We start from the raw sequence: 22,217 nt of genomic DNA on the forward strand, positions 1-22,217 counted from the left end.
GGAGACCTTAACGCTCTGTACAAGTCCCTGCAAGAAATCTTTATATAGACGGGGGTAGGTTTATTCTTCCAAGTTACAGATGATAGGACAAGGGGTAATGGCTTCAAGTTGCGCCAGGGGAAGTTCAGGTTGGATATTAGGAAACATTTCTTTACTGAAAGGGTTATCCAGCATTGGAATGGGCTGCCCAGGGAGGTGGTGGAGTCACCATCCCTGGAGGTATTTAAGAAACGTGTAGACATGGTTCTTCAGGGCATGCTCTAGTGCCCAAGATTATTGGTTTGTGGTGGGGTGCTGTGTGGGTGGGTGGTGGTTTTTGGTTTGGTGGTTGTTGTTGTGTGTTTAGGTGGTGGGTGGTGGTTTGTGTTTTTTGTGGGTTTTTTTGTTGGTTGGACTCGATGATCTCTGAGGTCCCTTCCAACCACTACGATTCTGTGATTCTGTGATTAGGTTTCCAAATAAAAAGTTTTACCAGAACTTTTACCTCACCGATGTGAATGCTCACATCAGCACATGTGAATCCTTTGACAATAAAGCCTTTGGACTATGACGTACTTCTGGATGAATTTTTTTATTGCAATTAATATTCTGTTTCATAAATGCAGGGTTTACAAAGGTGGTCTGGTTTCTGTTTATGCTAAAGGGATTCCCATCTGGAATATGATTTTAACATGTTTTCATTTGGAAACTTTAACCTGAAGCATACATATCTCTGAAAAATAATACTGTTGTTTGTTTTTTTTTTTTTCATGGGAAGAAAACACCTTATTTCAATACTATTCTTGTTGTTCTTCTTGTGTCCTTTTTAGCACAATGTCCAGCAAATGAAATCCGTACAGAATCGTCAGGAGTGATCCTTAGTCCAGGTTACCCAGGCACCTATCCCAACTCTCAGACCTGTTCTTGGACTATAAAGGTTGAGCCAGGATATAACATCTCCATCTTTGTAGAAATGTTTCAAAGTGAAAAGCAGTTTGATGAGCTGGAGGTATTTGATGGTAAGAAAGATTTAAATTCTATCTAACCACAAAAGAAAACATACTGGGTAAAACAGAGCTTGATTTCAAGTTATTGGTTTCATAATGCATTGATACATCTGAAACAATAGTCCAGTATTTCTATTGCTTTTTCCTTAAGTCTAAATCTGTTAGTCAATGAAAGTTTTTATAGATGCATTCAAGACAAAGGGCACTGGCAACCCAGAAATCCAACTGCATCCTGGGCTGCATCAAAAGAAGAGTGGACAGCAGGTTGAGGGAGGTGATTCTACTCCTCTATTCTTATGAGACCCCACCTGGAGTACTGTGCCCAGCTTTGGAGTCCTCAACACAGGAAGGACATGGACCTGTTGGAGTATGTCCAGAGGAGGGCCACGAAAATGATCAGAGGGCTGGAGCACTTCTTCTACAAAGACAGGCTGGGAGAGTTGGGGTTGTTCAGCCTGGAGAAGAGAAGGCTCCAGGGAGACCTTAGAGCAGCCTTCCAGTACCTGAAGGGGTCCTACAGGAGAGATGGGGAGGGACTCTTTATCAGTGAATGTAGGGATAGGACAAGGGGTAATGGTTTTAAAGTGAAAGAGGGTAGATTTAGATTAGATACCAGAAAGAAATTCTTTCCTGTGAGGTTGTTGAGACACTGGAACAGGTTGCCCAAAGAAGTTGTGGCTGCCTCATCCCTGGAGGGGTTCAAGGCCAGGCTGGATGGGGCCTTGAGCAACATGGTCTGGTGGGAGGTGTCCCTGCCCAGGGCAGGAGGTTGGAACTCGATGATCTTTAAGGTCCCTTCCAACTCTAACCATTCTATGATTCTAAGATTAAATTTTCTTAGGTATTGGTAGAGGAGAAGCAGCAGCAGCAGCTGCAGCATTCCTATGAAAGTCATACCCTTTTCCGTTTCCTGGGAAATGAACGAAGGTGTCTCAAAGGAGAATTAAATGTGCTGTTTTGTAATTGATCAGTTCTGGTGAGGAAATATTCTGAGGGTATAATTCCATTTGTCTGATTTAATAAAATTATTTGAGGCTAAATACTCAGAGTCCAAATACCCAGTCTACTTTCTCCATAGCATAGCAGAACCAGTGCTGTACCGTGGTTGAATATACCCCTGTTAAAGAATTTGACCATCTGTTTTGGGAGAAAGAGTACAGAGATTGAGTACAAAAACAATTTCTAGAGCGTTACTCACAGCAGCAATCTCTCAAAGGGCCCTATTTAATTAACAGGCTATTCTTATATTCTACTGAATTCTAATCTTATTATCACTTGTTCTGTTCTCATTGATTGATGAAAATAACTAGTCCCAAATTGTTCTTTAATATATTTTTATTCATTCAGAGACCATTATCATCTCTTCCCTCATTAACCAAGAATATATGATAACTATGATAGAACTTATTAATATTCACTATGGGAGTTTCATAACATGAAAAATATTAAAAAGGTTATATGTTTTGAGATATCTTTGTCTAAGTATTTTTCTTAAGTAGTAGTTTTTTAATGTCTAAAATTATTAAAATATTTTCCATTTTTGATAGCAGCATTCTCAGACCAAAACACCACATTTTTCATTCTTTAATTTAAAAAAAAAGTCAGTTCATTAGAATTTTTTTTCTTTATAATGCGTGTGTTGGTCCTTGTCAGGTTAGTGGAGAAAATATTCTGAAAAATTAAAATTGTCTTTTCCTCCACTGTATTCTGTATTTAACATCAACACAGTATGTAGTGTGCATGGAAATTTTTTAGTGGTCTGATTGTTTTGTTTGTTTACTTTTGGAAAATTCTGTTGAAATTGCTTAATGTTCCTGATGAAGACTTTTGTTTTCTTATACATTTAAATTTAATGAAAGCAGATTATCAATAATAGATCTGAGAGAAGAATTATCATAGTTACTACATTTTTAAGCATTGTCACTTCATGGCACGAAATCACATTCTTACAAATTCATCTCTAGTGCAGCTCTACTGAAGTCATTTTTTCTACCACCTACCAGCAAACTTAAATGAGAAAGATAATAGCATATTTATAACCTCTCAATACAGTGCCATGTCGAGATTCCTGAGCCAGCTCTCAACAAGTTGATATTTAAATATGGCACATTGCAGTGCCTTGCAGAGATACTTGCTTGTGTCCCTGTGGCCACATTAGCAATGTGCTTTGCTAAGCTAATTAGTTCTACATCTCAGCAGGACGAGTTTGTTGGGGCAGAAGGCAATGCTGATGTGGCTATACTGTTTCCAGTGATGGATATAACTCAGACTAGCTTATTCAGAGCCAGCTTAGGTATTTCTCTGTATTGCTGCATTTTGCAATTAATATTTGTCATATCCTGGGACCTTGTATGATCTTAAACAACATACCTTTGTTTACGTTAATAGAACTGCACCCTGGGTATGTGCACCAGGTAAAGGTATGTCACCAAACTTTATGCAGAAACTAGATGAAGATTGGCAAGACAACTTTTAGAGAAAGAGTATTTGCTAAGGCACAGGTCTCTGATTATTTTATAAGACAACTTCCGAATGCAAAACAAAATAGTGACTACACCTAACTGCCTACACTGTAAATTATGGTGCTTAAGCAGCTGGATGATGATCAGTAGAGGCATCCAGTCAATGAGGCCAGCCTAGTCAGCTGGAAACAATAAGCCCATTAGCCATTCCCACTTATCAGTCAGAGCCTTAGGAAATCCCATCTGTATTCTAAAGCAGAAAAGCCATAAATGTACCATGAATATAATGATTAAAGCCTTTTGAACTTCAAAACACTGTATTCAGGCTACTTACACTGAATAGCATTCACTTGATGCAGCAAATGTTCTTTGATTATTTTTTTTCCCTGAAATAAACCAACCAAATTCTGTCATTGAAAATAGATGGAGAAGTCAGCTTTTACCTACTAATCAGGAAAGCATCATATGACAGGTTCAGCACACCAGGAGTATATATTTCCTTATATAGAAAAACTCTGAAATAATAATAAAAAAATCATACTCAAGAATGTAGAACACCTAGGTCATGCTGCTGACTTTTCTGAACATCGTCTGAAGAACTGCCTGCTAGGTAAGGTACAGAAACTGAAGCTCAACTTCAGGAAAGCCAGAGGAAACTAAAATAAGTTGAATCATTCCTCTGATCTCCCAATGACTAAAAAATGCAGTGTGGCATGTTGTGCTGCAAGCTAATTCATGATCAGTAACACAGAAAGATTCTAATTTCTTTGTAGGTAGTAGATCTTTATTTGTAATTCTACTCTTTTATCCCCTTTATTTGAGAATTTCAAAAGAACACATGCATTCTAAACTGTAACAAATAAATTGTACTAAACAGATTTTGCAAAGACCAGGGTGAAGCACAGCAAAGTCAAATAAATTGTCATGTTCTAAATAATTTTTTCAAGGAAAAACAGGAATTGACCTTAGCATTCCTCATCAGTTATCCTACACTGTAATCATCAAACACTAACTTCCTAATATGAAAAACAAGAAAGCCTCAAAGCATATTGATGGGGGCCTGCTGGGCAGCTTGTGCCTAAAGCTATGTTTATTTTTTCTTACTTTGTATATGTATTAGTTATTTATTAATACTTCTTTATTTGTAGTGTTGTCATTATGGTGACTCAACTGCAGTTCTTAAGAACTGGAAGGTTATTTTAATCTTTATGGTTTGCTGTGGCTTCTGTAGCCTCCCTTTGGTACCTGAAATGTCCAGGTCAGGAAATATACTTATTTTTTTATTGGTCTGGAGAGGGAGAAGGCTGACAACAATTGTATTCAATTTTTAGGTGTCCTTTGATTCTGTTTTATTTTTGTGTTTTCATGCAACATAAGAAGAGCTGATCAGGCTGCAGCTGCTCAAACTCAGCAAAAATAAATGAAGCAGCCTCTTTATTTCAAATAGCTGCTGTGGCCAAGATAATGGTGGTTGAACGTGGCTTTCCTAAACTTGAAAAATGTGGAGCAAAAGGCATAGTGAGCATATGAAAGGGAGGAGTTCAGCTGGAGTTAATATTGAGGAAGAAGATGCCATTTCATGTTTTAGAAAGCTTTCGGTTGGAGATTGTTTGTTGTTTTTTTTTTTTTTTCTCTTGCATACATGTTGTTTTATTATATAGCTCACCTCCAAATCATTAGTTGTGCTTCTAGGGTCTAGTGCCACGACATGTTTTTTCAACATCCTGTATTTACCACAAGTGTTTTTTTATTTTTTACACAAAAATGATACTATAATAAACACACTATCTTTTAACAGAACTGACTCCTGGTGAAGTAGGTATTGTAAATTCATAGCACTTGTACATAAGTGTATTCCACAGTGAAACTGTGATGATCTTTTATGTGACAGCATTTTTTAGCTAATGTGTTCACTATGTAATATGGTGGTGTTTAAAAGTATATGAGCTATATGATGTCAAAGAATGTATAGATAAGTTACCACCCACTAGTTGGAAAAGAGCTTAAATAAATAATAGATATAAAAGGACAAGGAACAGAAGCATAACCTCATTCAAAGTAATTGTCTCAAATGAAAATTAATTTAAAAATCCACTGTTTCTTCATGTTTACGGCAAAAACACTAATTGTTTTATATTTCAGTTTGTTTGTACCAAGATTTTTTTATTGTGCCCTCTAGTGAAAACCTACAAGTGGATGAATAGTTTAAATAGAGTTCTGTGAATTATTTCACTGCCAATGATGTGCCATGATATTTCCTATTCTTTCCTTGTATATTCACATTCACAGCTGAGCTAAAATATGGAAAGGGTTACTTAAAGTGGTAGTACTTTCAAACTTCAATAGTTTCTTTATTCATTTCCAAAGGTTCTTCTGGGCAAAGCCCTTTACTGGTTGCTTTAAGTGGAAATCATACTGGACAACTGAATTTTACAAGCAAAATGAATCAACTGTATCTTCGCTGGTCAACTGATCATGCAACCAGCAAGAAAGGATTCAAGATCCGTTACTCAGGTATTTTATAATTATTAATGATTTCAATTAAATTATACTTTGTGGTTATGTATACTATTTAGCATCAAATTAGGACTTGTAATATAGTGTCTGTTTCTCTGAAGATAATTTATGATAATGTACGTTTTGATAATGATGATTTGATGAACCATCATTCTATTGCAAGTTCAAGGTAAGCACAGGACTTGGGCAATATTTTTTCCCAGTTTGCCAAAGATCTCCAGATTAATACTTTTCCAGTGAATATTTCTGTCTGCAACCTGCTATCTTGTCTTACCAGACCCGAGGCAAGGCCTTTGGAATGTAGTGGGAGGGATAGCCTTTAGATTTACACAAAAGTACTCAAGAATGAGAATTTTTGATTCTGAAATGGTATGTGCTACTTCACCAGCAATTCAGCACAAAATTATTAGGTTTACAGTTTCCTTGAGTTGCAGTTCATGATCCTTATTGCTGTGCTCATCTTTATGTACAAATAAATGGAAAACTGAAAATGGAAATTTCTTCAATAGGGTGCGTGTGAATCTGGTGTTGTGGTGACATGAAAATATGTAAATACTCTATCTAAATAGTGTTTAAAATTATGTCCCTTATTAAGAAAAAAAAATCAGTTACTGGTATTGCAATACTGGATTATATTTATGTGCAGACATACTGACTCTTACTCAGCAGCCTATTTAATATGGTTTTACAGATATATTGGCAGACACATTGCTCCTAAAAGGTTTGGCTTAGGGAACATTTACATGATGTAAATAGTGAGAGAGAGAGGTGATAATTGCTGTCTGTTGTTAACATTTGCTTTTTCTGTGTTTGGACTTGATTAGCGATATAATAGTTGTGTGTGTTAATTTTGGTGGCTAATGTCAATATAAATTAAGTAGAGAAAGGAATCCTAAGAATGTTTTAGAAGAATGTTTTATCAAGCACCAGGTATCTCCCATTTATTAATGCAAAATGCCATTCAGGGAGATGATTTTCACAGAGCTCATGCCTTTCCTGTACCATCCGTGCACTGGATGTCTAATCTCTGGAAAGTTTCTTTTGTAACTGGAACAGAAGATCTGGGCAGAGCTCGGAGGGGGCATAATAATAATAATTGTTTTGGGAACTTAAGAACTATGAACAGAGCTATGAGCAGTCAGAGGGAAAAAAAACCCACACAACAAAACCAATATCTCCACCTTGCAAGCAGCCTTTGGAGTATTACTACAGACAAACTGAATCGGAGTGATTGGGGGAATGAGAAGTTGTTTTCATGCATACTGGAGATTCATTTAGGTTTTCATAGGGAAAAGTCAATTGCAGGACCTAATGGATTGAGAGTGTGGCAAAAGGAACAAAGAGAATTGGTCATGTGAAAGCCCTCAGATGTGTGGCACTGAAGGGAGTGGGCTTTCTCTCATGAATTTAAAGTGAGGAATTAGTATCATGGTGACAAAAATGAAGTTAATGTAAAGCATTTGTTTTCTAAGTATCAAATTATTAAGGAAACTGATTTTTGAGGAATGAGAAGTTATTTTATACCTTTGTGTGTACACAAAACATGTTTTGCAGCAGTGAAGAAGTGGTCTGCCTAATTGCTAGGCTCAATTCATCAATTATTATGGCACTAGCTGCAACTAATAATAAAATTGGGGGACTGGAAAGAGATATGCAATCCTTATGGCTATGTTTTAGGAACAAACAACTGTTTTGCTTTTTCCGCTTCACTAACAGTCAGTGCCTGCATTTTTCTCTAAACTTCTGTACATTTTACATGAGATTCAATGGAAATAATCAGCATGAAAGAAGAGTAACAGTGAGCGGCAGCATAAACAATTGGATTTGAATCTTAATGAGGGAAAGCAACATCATGAAAGTAGGAAAAATACAAGATCCCAAAAAGGCTATTGATACTGTGGCAGCTGTGACTGAGCCAGCAGGCTTCCTCATAATGAAGACCCTACTGAAATGAATTGCTGCCCTCCCACAACCCTCCCCTTCTTCTCCAGCTATGCCTGTGCACAAAATTTTGCAAATGGTAGTTTTGTCAGAACCAGATTTCATTTGTAGATACAAATTTTCTTCACTTTTTAAAAGTGCTAGAAGCTTTCGGAGGAATGCTTGATGTTGCCTTTAGCATACAAGCTTACTTGTGTAAGCTATTTGTCTAATGCTACATGTATTTTTTCTGCCTTGTGGTTTAAGGTTTTTTTGCTCAATCTTAGAAAAGAGCTCTAGTGTTACAGCACGGGGGTATTCTTTTAAGGACTTTGAATATTATAGAGGCACTAGCATAATTTTAATCTATATAACAAATTTCCGGACAGCACTAACAGTTATTAAATTATCTCTTCCTTAATCTGTATAGTATAGTGAAGCTAGGAGGGGAAGCATCAGTTAAAATTTCTTGCAGCCCTAGGGAAGTAATCCTTTTTTTATTTGAAAGGTATGTAGTATGGCAAAATCACTAAAATGGATGCCAAAAATATAAGAAAAAGGTATTGTGTGCTGTAATGCTTGCTTGTTGTTTTGTAGTGCTTGAACTTGACTTTCCAGTGCAGCTGGGTTCCACCAGAACTATGAGTTTATTACAAATGGGGAAAAATCTGTGAGTGCAGAAAGTGGAACTTGCTGAGCCCAGGCTAGAAAACTCACGCTCTAAGAAATGAAACCTGGAAATTGCTTTGAAAGATACCTGCAGAATCTACTTCTTGGCTTTTTTTTCCCTCAATAATTTATAACCCTGCATGCACATTCCTACCCAAGCAAGCTAGTGCGAGCGCATAACAAAGAAGAGGGGGATGATTTATTTTTTTTTAAAAGCAGTGGTGGAAGGAGTGAAGGTGCACTACCGTACTTGGCACACCTGCTGGAGGCATGCTGACTTGGGAAGCAGAGGAGCACTTGGTTTGCTGCTTTGCAAGCTCACACTGCCTCCATAATATTTACAGGCTTTTGTTTACCTTTGGGTTAGTCATTCAAGAGTAAATTAGGCAAGTGGCTACTGCCGGTAGAACAACCCCACCATGTGTCGCTGTTTTACCTTTATTCTGCTCTTGTTCTCCTTTTTTATTTTGTACATGTGAAAAATAACATAGGGAATGGATGGGCAATTAATTAAGGAACTGTTTTAGTAATCAGAAAAGGTATGTTTAGTTTTCTTGTGTGACCTTACCTAATCACTTAAACCAGCATCTGATTTCTTATCTACAAAGAGAGAATGTCTGAAGTGGGAATTATAGTAAACCTCTGCCTCACTGGATATTTCAAGAATAGCAGCACAAAGGACAAAAGATCCCCTGGTAATATGGTGATGATGACAAGTAAATATCCAAAGGGAAAGTTAGAAGGAAACAGTGGACTAAGCTGTGACTTTTTATCTGTCAACAAAAAATCTGTCATGTAAGCTAAACAAAGGCAACATGGGATTTCAAGGAAGCCTTTTTGTTTATTTATAATTTCAAACATAAGGCAGTGTTTCAGTGGATAGCTAAAAGTATCTTTTTCATATAAGTTTTTAGACTATTGATCAAAGATGTTGCTGGGAAATTAAGTCTTTTGCTAAGATAAATTCTTAGAGAAAATGTCGTATGATTCACTGTAAGACTGAGATTTACAAAATCATCAGTTTCAAATAATTTCAATTTGGAATTGGGGATTATTTAATTGAGTTTCCCTTAGACCAAATACCTCAGACAGCTTTGAAAAATTTCAGCAAAAATGTTTCAATGTTCCAGCTCCTAAGAGAATATGCTTTGTGAAAGGAAGAACATGGTCCTGCAAATGCAAAATGGGTGTTTATCTGTGCTGCTGTCCACACATCAGCTGAGTAGTGATGTGTGATTTAGCCAGGCAGTTATTACCCTGTTGGTCTTCAGTTGCAAGTGACAAATGGACGCTGTGATTATAAGTGAGCTGAAAGTGTTCAGTATGTTACCTTGCAAAAAACACTGGTGTTTTAGAGGCCTTGAAAGAATGTGGATGCTATGTCACTTGGAAAAGTAAATTAAATCTGTAAATGTAAAGCTACTTCAGGTCACTAGAAGGGTTTCATACAAGTTTGTCACATTTTGTGATACGTTGTCATTCCTAGATGACAGCACTCCTGTGTCATTGCACCTCTATCAGCTAAGCCTCATGGAGTTCCCAGACAGATCCTTCTCAGAAACTGGCTGAGAGAAAAACAACATTTTTATCCCAATACAATCCCCTTGTATCCCTTGATACAAGACTGCAATATTTTATGAGCACTCCGTAGAGAATCCTGCTTAAGCACACAATTTTCACGCAGTTGATAGTGGCTGCGGGTTTCAGTCTGACATTATTCAAGCATTTGCTTACCCTCCAGATCTTCAGACATTTTTTATTTATTGCCTTGTATGTGATTCTTCAGTTAGTATGTCAGTTCCTGATCCTGGAAGATATTATGTAGTCTTCATCCTGGACTCTGAAGGGAGTTCACTTTAAAGAACAGATTAAAAATTACTAAACTCTAGTTTAAGAAGGGAATTGTATGGAGTCTTACCAGTATTCCTTCACTGTCTCAATAAACATTGAGTCTTCAAGATTTTTCAGAGCTGTAAAATAAAAATCCATCTTCAGAATTTTAAGTAATTTACCTCAAATGCTTTCCTTCTTTTCATGCTATATATAGTTGAGACACAATAAGTTGCTTAAGCATCGGCCTTCTCTATTCATATTTCACTGCCTTTGCAGCACAAAATACTCTGAGTTTTGGTAGGGCTTTTACATGGATGAGGATTACAGGCACTGCTTGTGGGCAGCACTGTTGGTGGCTTCTGACATACTGAGTGCCTACTGCCACTACTTGAAAATGTTGTCATTACCAAACGTTACTGTAATAGTAGGAAGCAGATTTGATCTTTCTTAAATAACTATTTTAAACATATTATCCAAACATATATTATTCATATCACAAAATGAAGTACTCAGAAAATGGAATAAGATTTTTTGGTATCATACTTTTAAATTTCAGTTACTGAAGTGTTGAATGGGTACTGCTGCAACTGCAGTCAGTGTAGTTTGTGTTTGAACATATAACAGCAGACTGGAAAAATCAGATCATAGTTATTGAAATAGTAAAAATTTTAGTATTAAATTTTAAATATTATTTGAATATGTCATTTAATGTAAATTTTAGTATTTTAGTATTAATTTATTCTCTGTACTTGAAGTGTTTATCTGTAAAATGGGGATAATAACAATGATTCTTGCTTTAATGAAATTTTATGAAAATAAGTTAGTTAATATTCATGTAATATACAGATTACACATATACATTCATTATAAAAAAACCCATACAAATTATATCTTGAAACTGTCTAAATAATTTGAAGCTAATAAGGCCTGGAAACTAATCTTAAAGAATTAGATTTATTTTTTTTTAAGGTAGATATACTGAAAGAATAAGTAATGACTGTTCCTTATATCCTTTAAAGTAAATGTCCTATCAAAAACCAGAGTATGATCATAAGGTTACAGACTCCAAGGCCGTCAACCTGACCAAGTGTGAGGTCCTGCACACTTGTCAGGGCAATCCCAAGCATGAATACAGGCTGGGCGGAGAAGGGTTTGAGACCAGCTCTGAGGAGAAGGACACAGGGGAGTTGGTTAATGAAAAGATCAACGTGAGCCAACAATGTGCACACATAACCCAGAAAGCCAACCATATACTGGGCTGCATCAGAAGCATGGCCAGCAGGTAGGGGAAGATGATTTTGCCCTTCTGCTCTTCTCTGGTGAGACCCCACCTGGAGTACTGCTTCCAGCTCTGTGACCCCAACATAAGAAGGACATGGATCTGTTGAAGCAAGTGCCGAGGAGGGCCACGAAGATGATCGGAGGGCTGGACAAACTCTGCTATGAAGACAGGCTGGGAGAGTTGGGGTTGTTCAGCCTGGAGAAGAGAAGGTTCTAGGGACCTTATAGCAGCCTTCCAGAACTTAGAGGCCGACAGAAAAGATGGAAAGGGACTCTTTATCAGGGAATGTAGTGATAGGACAAGGGGTAAAATGGTTTTAAACTGAAAGAGGAAAGATTTAGATTAGATTCCAGGAAGAAATTCTTTACTGTGAGGTTGTTGAGACACTGGAGCAGGTTGCCCAGGGAAGCTGTGGATGCCCCATCCCTGGAAGTGTTCAAGACCAGGCTGGATGGGGCTTTGAGCAACCTGGTCTGGTGGGAGCTGTCCCTGCCTATGGCAGGGGGTTGGAACTGGATGATCTTTGAGGTCTAGGTCTCTTCCAACTCTAATCATTCTATGAGTCTGATATAAATGTATAAATGAACTGAATCTTCTATATAGACCTAAATTCCATCATTTCCTTAATTCTGAATTCTTTTCAGCCTAATGATTTTTTATTATTATTATTTTTTCTTATTGATGCGTTGTTTTCAATTCTTTTCTCAGTACCTGATAAGGTTCATGAGAAAGCAAACAGAAAATCCAAGGTATTCTGCCATGGGGGACTGTGATAGTAAACATGTTTTATCAGCCATACTTAAAATTTTAAATCTGCACAGACATCTATTGCAACCAGAGTAGTAGACTTCCTCCACTTTTTGGTCAGCTCAGTGAAAGAGAAAGATGCACATTATTATGGATTTCCGAGATACTGTTAACAGTCATGGAATTATAAAGCTTGGTAATCTGTGGGCACAGACTCCTTCTGTCATATGGGATCCTCTCTGTACTGCCCTCTGTTGAACTTTTGTACTTCAAGGAATCCACTTCTCATGTAGCAATGCTTGTCTCAATCCTCACACTCATTCTGGTCAAAATGCTTTTGCTTTGGCCCATAACCTTTCTGCCTGCTCTCCATTCTCGTTCCCCTTCTCCCTACAAATCACAATCTAATTTTACTGCTTCTCTGGTAGACAACATAAGTTAATTCTTTAACTACTAAGGCACATTTCAGTAAGATGTAGAGAGTTAGCATTGTAGCAGCAGTTACAGTCTGAGTGCCCTTGGTACTGGTGTTTAGTCATCAGTGGAGTTATACATTGTCTTCCCTGTGAAGAATGTTCATAGGCTTATTTCAGTGGTGAATGTTCAGCCAGGTTTCTTTTCTGCAAGCCATGGTCCTACCATGCTGCTTCTGAAAAGATGCTGATCTCTGTAATCTTGACATGGTGCGCTGCTGCAAATACACAGTGACTTGCATATCAATATGGAATCAAGGTAATTGCTTAATATTGCTTTTATCCAGTGATAAATGATTGCATGCAACAACCAGGTTTGTGTTAGACTCCATGTGTATGTCACACTACCCTGTACTTCTGCTTGACTTGGATCCAGTCTGGGCAATCATACTCTGTTCTTATGTACAAGTATTGCAGGTACTTTTTTTTAAAAAAGTCTTTATTACTCACTTTTTGAGACAATTATAAATTTCATACTTTTTTTTCTTCCTCAGCACGTCTGAACATTTCAGCTATCTGTCAAAAGTTCTTGAGGCCCATGCTAGTCAGGAAAACCTCTCTGTTAACAGTACTTGTCGTAGTAGCCATTAAGGTTTAGCAAGGTTTATTTTTATTTCAAAACATATTTAAGAAAGTGCATTCTATCTTGCTTCAGATGTAATGTAAATTCAACATTTAAGAAGCTACACTCACCTAAATTACATTATTTTGCTAAAAAATTAATACAATTGCTATGTAATATCCTTGGGGAAATGTGCATAAAAAATTACATAAATTTTACTCAGAAAAAAAAATGCATCTGATGAATCAGTCTGTTGTATTTTGTCATGTAATTTTTTAACATCCTTGGCAAAATGTTTAATTTTTGACTTACATGTCTAAGTGCACTATATCTTTTAAATAAAAATATTAATAATTAGTTTTGTATATTATGTAGTTCAAAGAACAGTTTTATGTTTATAAATATATCACAATTGAAATAGAATTTGTTTACTATGTGTGAGTGAACATACTGAACATTCTGTATGTTTTCTGATTGCAGCTTCTTCATGTACAATAACATAAACTGATTTTTGATTATAAACTATGTTTTTGAACTTCATGATATTTCTGCATAATAGGTCTGAATCTTCACTGAGGATTCCAGAAGTAATGTGAAGCATTCTGTACTAATTTTAATGGTAGTCAACGTTTGCACGTGTCATAAATAATGTGAACTTTGTAAATAATGTTTGACATGTTTTTAATAGTGTCCCCATTTTTGGTGTTTAGCTCCCTATTGCAGCTTAAACCCTACCTTGAGGAACGGTGGAATTGTAAATAAAACAGGTGGTCCCGCTGGAAGTAAAGTTCGCTATTACTGCAAACCTGGGTACAGAATGATTGGTCACAATAATGCGACATGTAGACGTCACCAAAATGGCATGTATCAGTGGGATTCTCCTGTGCCAATCTGCCAAGGTGAGATAATGTTTTCTTGTTGAGTATGCTTCTGTAATTTCATTGTAAAGAATAATTCACAAAACGAAGAGGGCATTATCAATGCTGCTGCATGCTGAGAGACACACTGACGTCATGAAGTTATCCAAACACATATTGAATTGTGTGCTTAATGTGTGCAGAGCTGAAGTATTATGAAATGGAGTCAAATACAGACCAAATGAAAAATACCTTTTCAGTACTTTTTTATTTAGTAATATAAATACCTCTAAAGAGTCCATAGTTCATGGTATTGTTGTATTACAGAACATTTTATAAAAATTCATTAGTTTTCAGCCATTAATTTGATTATTTTAGAAAATCATTATATAAGCAGTGCTTTGAAGTCATAATTTGTAACTTCTGGGGTTTTTTTGTGTGCATCTTGGAGTTAGCCAGAGTCCACTTTAGCTTGTTCCAGACATCTGTTAAGAGTAGTTACTATTTGTGAAATGTTTATAATTTTTCCTGTGTGATAAGGCACACACAAGCTACAGAGAAGAGGAGTAACATAAAGTAGTACAAAACAGTTAGAGTTGGGTTTAGTTAAAAATGCTTTTTCACCCATTATGCAGTAAACAGTTAGTGGAGACTAAGGAGCTGCATGTCAGATAATATCAGGAATGTGGGTGAGAGGAGAAAGACTGCAAATTCTATCCATATAATGTATTGCCTATTCTATCCTAATTTCATTTGTGTCCTCTTCTAGACTGCTTTATTTATTGGAAGAAATGTTATTAACATCCATATTTAAGACTTGATGGAACTTCTTTGATTAAAACCTATGTTTAGTTGTTCCTAACTTTGAAGACATTCACAGCAGTGCTTCATGTCTTCTTCAGGACAACTATTTTGCTTAAGGTTCCATCAAGAATGATACAGCTATTTCTAAAAACAAAATAAGATGGAAGTTCTATTTTTGCACCTTAAAAAAAAAAAAAAAGGAAAATGTCAACTGAAATTTGGCATAATGCTTACTCTTCTGTTGAGGGTGTGTTATTTGCAAGAAAAGTAAAAAGCTGCAGAAATTTAGCTACAGATGAAGAACGTGAAGGAGTACAGTTCACATCTTTTACACAGAGTCTTTTGGTAGCTAAATATTTCTTCAGCATGAGCATTTCCATGCCTAGATGGGCCATGTGGCTACACCCCTACCAGTTCAGGGAGAAGATCAGTGTGCCACAAGCAGAATCTGTGTGTCTGTGCTTCCAGACTCCAGGATGTCTTCTAATCCCATATGCCATAACTTATTATATATTATAACATATATATATTATAACATTAAAACATATTATATATTATAATATCTATATTATAGCATGTTATGGCATATGATGCTGTTTGACCTTCCTGAAGGCCTTCAAATCATGGGAGAATCTGTATGTGGGCTAGGCCTGAGGTAAGTTTAGGGACCAGCGCTGCTTTTGAGGTTGCTTGAAACATGTTTTAGGTGCAATAGGGGGTGCTGGTGTAGGAACCGAAAGCTCAGAGACATTTCGCACTAAAGAACTTGGAATGATGACTGGGCCTACAATTTGGCCAGAAGATTGGAAATGTGGAGGATGCAGTTTTGTTCAATATTAAGAGTAAATTTAAACATCTCTATGTGAGATGAAGTCTTCATTAATTTGCTTAAGCACGGAAGTTTAATGTCCTGTCCTCCATCTACCAGTCCAGATGTATTTTACCTGCCTTCCATATACCAGTCCAGAAAGACAAAAGCTCCTATGGTATATCTGCTAGACTAGTCAGATGTCTTGGAAGCCTAAGAAAGTCTCAGGTAGCTCTAGACAATAAGAAGAAAGAAACAAGTAAAGCCCTACCTGTCTAAACTCTGATGTAGTTAATCTAGTTAATACTGTCAGTGAAACCTTGGGAGATATTCTGCTGATTAGCCAGTAGGTGTCTTTTTTTAAAAGGCAATGAGATTTTGGCATCTTGCTGTGGAGCTCAGATACTTTGAGTGTGTGAGGATAGAGACAATATTCCACGTGTGCTTGTTAGGCTGGAGGAGATGGAGCCTCTAGATCATACTTTTCTCCAGAATTTAAGACCTTATGATTCCTCAGCTGTCAGGAATTATATGCAAACTTACACCATAACTTTCTACTGCTTATCCATCCAAACTATAGTAACCTGCTAGTACTACTACCAGTATTGTTCAGCCAGATAGCAGAGGTGTGTAAGATGAAACTATGATTTCCAGCGCTTCAGAATTTTTTAAAAAACAGTGTTCTCCCTTTTTTTCCTAGCTTCTCCCCTTTTTTTAGAGTAGTCTAATTTTAAGTGGTTTTCTTCTACATTTCTGGTTTCTGCATTTTATGTTAACATTTTAATAGCAATGGCAGGGAAAGGCTTGCCAATTTGCCATTTTAACTTTGAAAACTGTATCTAAATGTAATGAGGTGTGTGAGGAGTTCTGAATAATGAGAACAGTTCTTTGAACAACTAAAAGAAAAAGCTCCCAATTTTAAGGGCATAATGGAATAATTCCCAGAAAGTGGGAGGAAAAATGTGCAGATATATGCAGGACTCAGCATGAGGTCCCAGGACTTGATCATGGATAACCAGGGGACAAAGAGTCCTAGAAAGTAATACATTCTGAACAAAAATTAAGCAGACTCAAGAAAGTCATAAAATACTTCAGACACTGTGTCTGTCCTTGTTATTTTATCACTATGTGCAAGAAATAGCTGTGAAATTTTAGCAGTGCAGCATGCTCAAAATACATTTTTAAATTTACAATTTAATTTTAATAATTTCAGCAATATATGTTGCTGTGGGTATATAAATTTCTCTTAGCAGTAGGAGAAAAAAAGATTTGGGAGACAGGGAGTGAGTTTAATCTTTACTAGAATTTTCTTATTAATGTAGGATTCCTCAATTTTAATATGGCACTTTTATAGCTCTTTCACAATTATTCCAACTTGTGTGTCTGGATGAAGCATATATTTTTCAATAAACTCTGAAATGGAAAGTATGTTTTGAAATTTATTAAGTATCTGTTATCAAAATACATACATTCTCTTTGAAAATTAATTAAAATTACACATTTGGTCCAGTTCATGGATTTTATTAGAGGATATTTCCAAATAAAAATGCTTTTGATTGAGACTGAAATTTCTGTAAAACCGCTCCTGCAGGGTAACGTTTGTAATTAATGACTTGACTTTGTCAGAATTAATGTTCAAAATCAAATTTGATTGTATTATTAAAAAAGAGAGCTCTTTTTTGCATACTTAATATAACAGTATCAATTTTAACATGAACCCATCTCTAATGGGTTAATCTGGTAGGGTCAAAAGATATTTCTGAATTCCAGTTTCATCAAGTACAGACACATGGAATAATGTCCTGGACAATATATAAATAACTTGACTCCTATCTAGTAAATTAGAAGTTATTATTGCTTTTATTTCATCTGTGAAGGAAAAAGAGAGATGTGAGTCATTCTACATTCAAAATATTTATAAGCAGAGGAAATAGCAATTTTTTTTACAATAGCAATAGATATGTGCTGAGAGGAAATAGTGTAGGCCCCGGTAATGATCCCGACAACTACATACATGTCATGGTAGCACTGCTTAGCTCATGTCCAGATCCCCATGCTGGGGACTGAGCCATGGGGGCAGTGGGAGTGTACCAGGGTGACTGTGTTCCTCTGGGAGGCATGACCAAATACCCCACTTATCCCAGCTGTTCTTCAAATACAGGTCCCCGCCTTTGGCATTGTTCTTCCTAGTTTTTTTCATACTCATTCTTAAAAGAGTTAAAAATAATAAATTAAAAATAATTTAAAGAGTCTCGAAGAACATATTGCTGCTCTTCACCATTTAAGTTACTTTATCGTAGGTTTATAAAAAAAAACAACCCTATTTTAAGGAAGTAGCTCTTTTGTTTGGATCATGGGTACTTGGAAAGGCTCAAAACCTATGACTGAGTCATGATAGAAGTATAGCTGATGCCATCATTTCCAGCTTAAAATCCTGATTCCAGGTACTGTCACTATTGATTCCTTTGTTCTTGCTGAAGTGGAGAGAACTGCATTGCTGAGCTAAAGATCCTTGTACTTTTTGCTGTGCTGAATGAAGGTTATTCTGAGACCATAGCTGGGTTCCATGTCTGCCCTGGGGTAGAAAACTGATTAAATTTTTTTAGGGAACTGACTTGAAAACATCCATTTGCAGTTTTCCCGAGAGCCATGAGCCTGGAATCACCAATCTGCTTCTTCATAAAATTAGCTGTTATGTGTGTTTGAGCATGGAATTAAACTTGGGCCTTTTACCTTTTTGATAAATGTTGTTATGCAAAAAATGTCCCTCTTAGCACTCAGTCTTAAAATGTGAGCTAGGTTGCACAGTTAAGGAGTTCCAAATCCCAGTTTCCTCTTATATCATATTGTAAATTTATAATCATAGTTCAAAATATGAAACAGTAAGAGAATTATAGTACTTTAGACTAAAAAAAAAAAGTAAGCTTGAGGGGGAACCTGGCAACAATCTTTTAATATGCTAAAAATAGCTCTAAAGAGGAATTAAATAATTATCTATGTCCTTTGTAGATAGAGGAATTACAACTAAATTTACTTCAACAGAATCTTAAGGTAGACTTTATTTTTTTCTTCTTTTCTGAGAAACACTGGAATAGATTGCCTGTGGAGAGTGTGGAATTTCATCATTGGAGGTCTTTCAGGAATAAATTAGGTGAACCTTGGTCAAGTATAATTTTGGCTTGTGATAGGAGAATAAACTAGATGACCATTCATGACCTCTTTTTATATCCACAGCCCTAGACCACACAGCTCTGGTTTTGGCTTTTTTGTTATTTCTTTGCATATCCAAGTCTGAGAATCAGGATTTCTGTGGTATGGCGCTCTCTGATGTTTCCAGTTGGATGTCATAGGCATAAGCTACTCAGTATGGGTTTTTTTGTTACAAATCCCACTTTTAGAGACTTCTCTATTGCTGCCTTTAATTTTAGGTTATTTAAATGCTTTTCTCAGCACTATGTTCAATGCCAGAAACAGATCACTAAATGATAAATGCTTGTGCATTGAATTTAGGGATTTTCCAGTATATGGAATAAACTCATTGTCTGATTAATGCAGTCTCCAGCTGCTTTACTGTATGCAGGCAATTTGTATGCTTTAAATCCAGATAAATCCAGTTGGCAGCTGGTCACAGGTAGTATTCTCCAAGGCTCAGTATTAGGGCCAGTTCTGTTTAAAATCTTTATCAATGATCTGGACGAGTGGATCAAGTGCACCCTCAGTAAGTTTGCAGATAACACCAAGTTAGGTGGAAGTGTTGATCTGCTTGAGGTTAGGAAGGCTCTACAGAGGGACGTGGACAGGCTGGATCAATGGGCTGAGACCAAGAGTATGAGGTTCAACAAGGCCAAGTGCCGAGTCCTGCACTTGTGTCACAACAACCCCAGGCAGTGTTACAGGCTTGGAGAAGAGCGGCTGGAAAACTGCCCAGCGGAAAATCATAGAATCATAGAATGGTTTGGGTTGGAAGGGACCTCAAAGATCATCGAGTTCCAACCCCCCTGCCATGGGCAGGGACACCTCCCACTAGAGCAGGTTGCTCAAGGCCACATCCAGCCTGGCCTTGAACACCTCCAGGGATGGGGCACCCACAACTTCCCTGGGCAACCTGTTCCAGTGTCTCACCACCCTCATAGTAAAAAATTTCTTTCTGAGATCTAATCTGAATCTTTTTTCTTCCAATTTAAAACCATTTCCCCTTGTCCTATCACTACCCTTCCTGGCAAAGAGTCCCTCCCCAGCTCTTCTATAGGCACCCTTCAGATATTGAAAGGCCGCTATAAGGTCTCCCTGGAGCCTCCTCTTCTCCAGGCTGAACAACCCCAGCTCCCTCAGCCTGTCTCCATAGGAGAGGTGCTCCATCCCTCTGATCATCTTCGTGGCCCTCCGCTGCACCTGTTCCAGCCGGTCCATGTCCTTTCTGTGTTGAGGACTCCATAGCTGGACACAGTATTCCAGGTGGGGTCTCACGAGTGCAGAGTAGAGAGGCAGCATCACCTCCCGAGACCTGCTGGCCACACTTCTCCTGATGCAGCCCAGGACACGGTTGGCTCTCTGGGCTGCCAGTGCGCACTGCTGGCTCATGTTGAGCTTCTCGTCCATAAGCACTCCCATGTCCTTCTCCTCAGGGCTGCTCTCCAGCCAATCTCCACCCAACCTGTATTTGTGCCTGGGGTTGCCACGTCCCAGGTGCAGGACCCTGCACGTGGCTTGGTTGAACCTCATGCAATTTGCACAGGCCCACCTCTCCAGCTTGTCCAGGTCCCTCTTGATGGCATCCCTTCCCTCCAGCGTGTCAACTGCGCCACCAAGCTTGGTGTCATCAGCAAAGTTGCTGAGGGTGCACTCTATCCCACTGTCCATGTCTCCAGCAAAGATGTTAAATAGTACTGGTCCCAGTACCGACTCCTGTGGAACACCACTCGTTACTGGCCGCCACCTGGACATTGAGCCGTTGACTGCCACCCTTTGGGTGCGGCCATCCAGCCAGTTCCTTATCCACCGAGTAGTCCATCCATCGAATCCGTGGGTTTCCAATTTTGAGACCAGGATGTCGTGTGGGACAGTGTCAAATGCTGGGGGTGTTGGTCGACAACTGGCTGAGTATGAGCCGGCAGTTGGGCCTAGGTGGCCAAGAAGGCCAGCAGCATCCTGGCTTGTATCAGAAATAGTGTGGCCAGCAAGGACTAGGGAAGTGATTGTCCCCCTGTACTCGGCACTGGTGAGACTGCACCTAGAGTACTGTGTTCAGTTGAGGACCCCTCACTACAAGAAAGATATTGAGGTGCTGGAGTGTGCCCGAAGGAGGGCAATGAAGCTGGTGAGGGGTCTAGAGCACAAGTTTTATGAGGAGCTGCTGAGGGAACTGGGGTTGTTTAGCCTGGAGAAAAGGAGGCTGAGGGGAGACCTTATCACGCTCTATCACTGGCTGAAAGGAGGTTGTAGTGAGGTGGGGGTTGGTCTCTTCTCCCAAGTAAGAAGTGGTAGAACAAGAAGAAACAGGCTCATATTATTCCAGGGGAGGTTTAGATTAGATATCTGGAATGATTTCTTCTCTGAAAGGGTTATCAGTTATTGGAACAGGCTGTCGAGGGAAGTGATTGAGTCACCATCTCTGGAAGTGTTTAAAAGATGTGTAGATGTGTGATGCTGAGGGCCATGTTTCAGTGGTAGACTTGGCAGTACTAGGTTAATCATTCGACTCAACGATCTTAAAGGTCTTGTCCAACCTAAATGATTCTGGGATTCTAAATATGAATAATACATAAGTATCTTAGAAGTATATAGGTGTGTAATTATTTTAAAGGATTCCCATGAACTTTAAATTTAAATTTAAATCTTTATGAAAAGAAATGCATTCCGGGTAACACATGGGGAACATTAAAGAGTAACTAAAACTGCTTCTTAGTTGCTAGGTATTAAAAGGCTTTTCTACTTGCATTGATTACCTGTTCTCTGGAAGAAGTATATTTTTCTGCTGTGCAAGATAATAGAAAAAAAAAAAAAAGCTTGAGTTATGTACTTTTTGCACTCTGAATACACATCTCCCAGCTGGAACCTGGCCATTTAATCATTGACCTAAGAAGCACATTGACAATTTCTCAGGTCAGAAGATTTCCTGACACCATTCTTGACCATTTTACAATCATGTGGGAAGTTGGGAGCTTCAAAATACTTGGACATGAGACAGTAGTGGTATTGTTTCTACTGTCCAAAGATGGTATGCCATTCCAGTTTGTTTGCTTCAGGTAACTTTACTTCAAACATCAAAGTACTTGCTAATTAGTGAAACTCGCTGTG

General features: G+C 37.8%; 1 protein-coding gene across 2 annotated transcripts in view; it reads left to right on the forward strand.

Annotated features, from left to right (window-relative positions):
* The window catches only part of CSMD1 (CUB and Sushi multiple domains 1), a 1,104,383-nt gene that overhangs the window by 1,000,927 nt on the left and 81,239 nt on the right, over positions 1 to 22,217 (forward strand). For both annotated transcript variants that reach the window (XM_014948981.1, XM_014948982.1), the window contains exons 47-49: positions 810 to 998; positions 5,816 to 5,962; positions 14,162 to 14,350. In XM_014948981.1, the coding sequence (XP_014804467.1) occupies positions 810 to 998; positions 5,816 to 5,962; positions 14,162 to 14,350 (525 nt within the window). The remainder of the gene's footprint in view (positions 1 to 809; positions 999 to 5,815; positions 5,963 to 14,161; positions 14,351 to 22,217) is intronic.

The sequence above is a fragment of the Calidris pugnax genome, unplaced genomic scaffold, assembly GCF_001431845.1.
Source record: "Calidris pugnax isolate Ruff unplaced genomic scaffold, ASM143184v1 scaffold141, whole genome shotgun sequence".
NCBI lineage: Eukaryota > Metazoa > Chordata > Aves > Charadriiformes > Scolopacidae > Calidris > Calidris pugnax.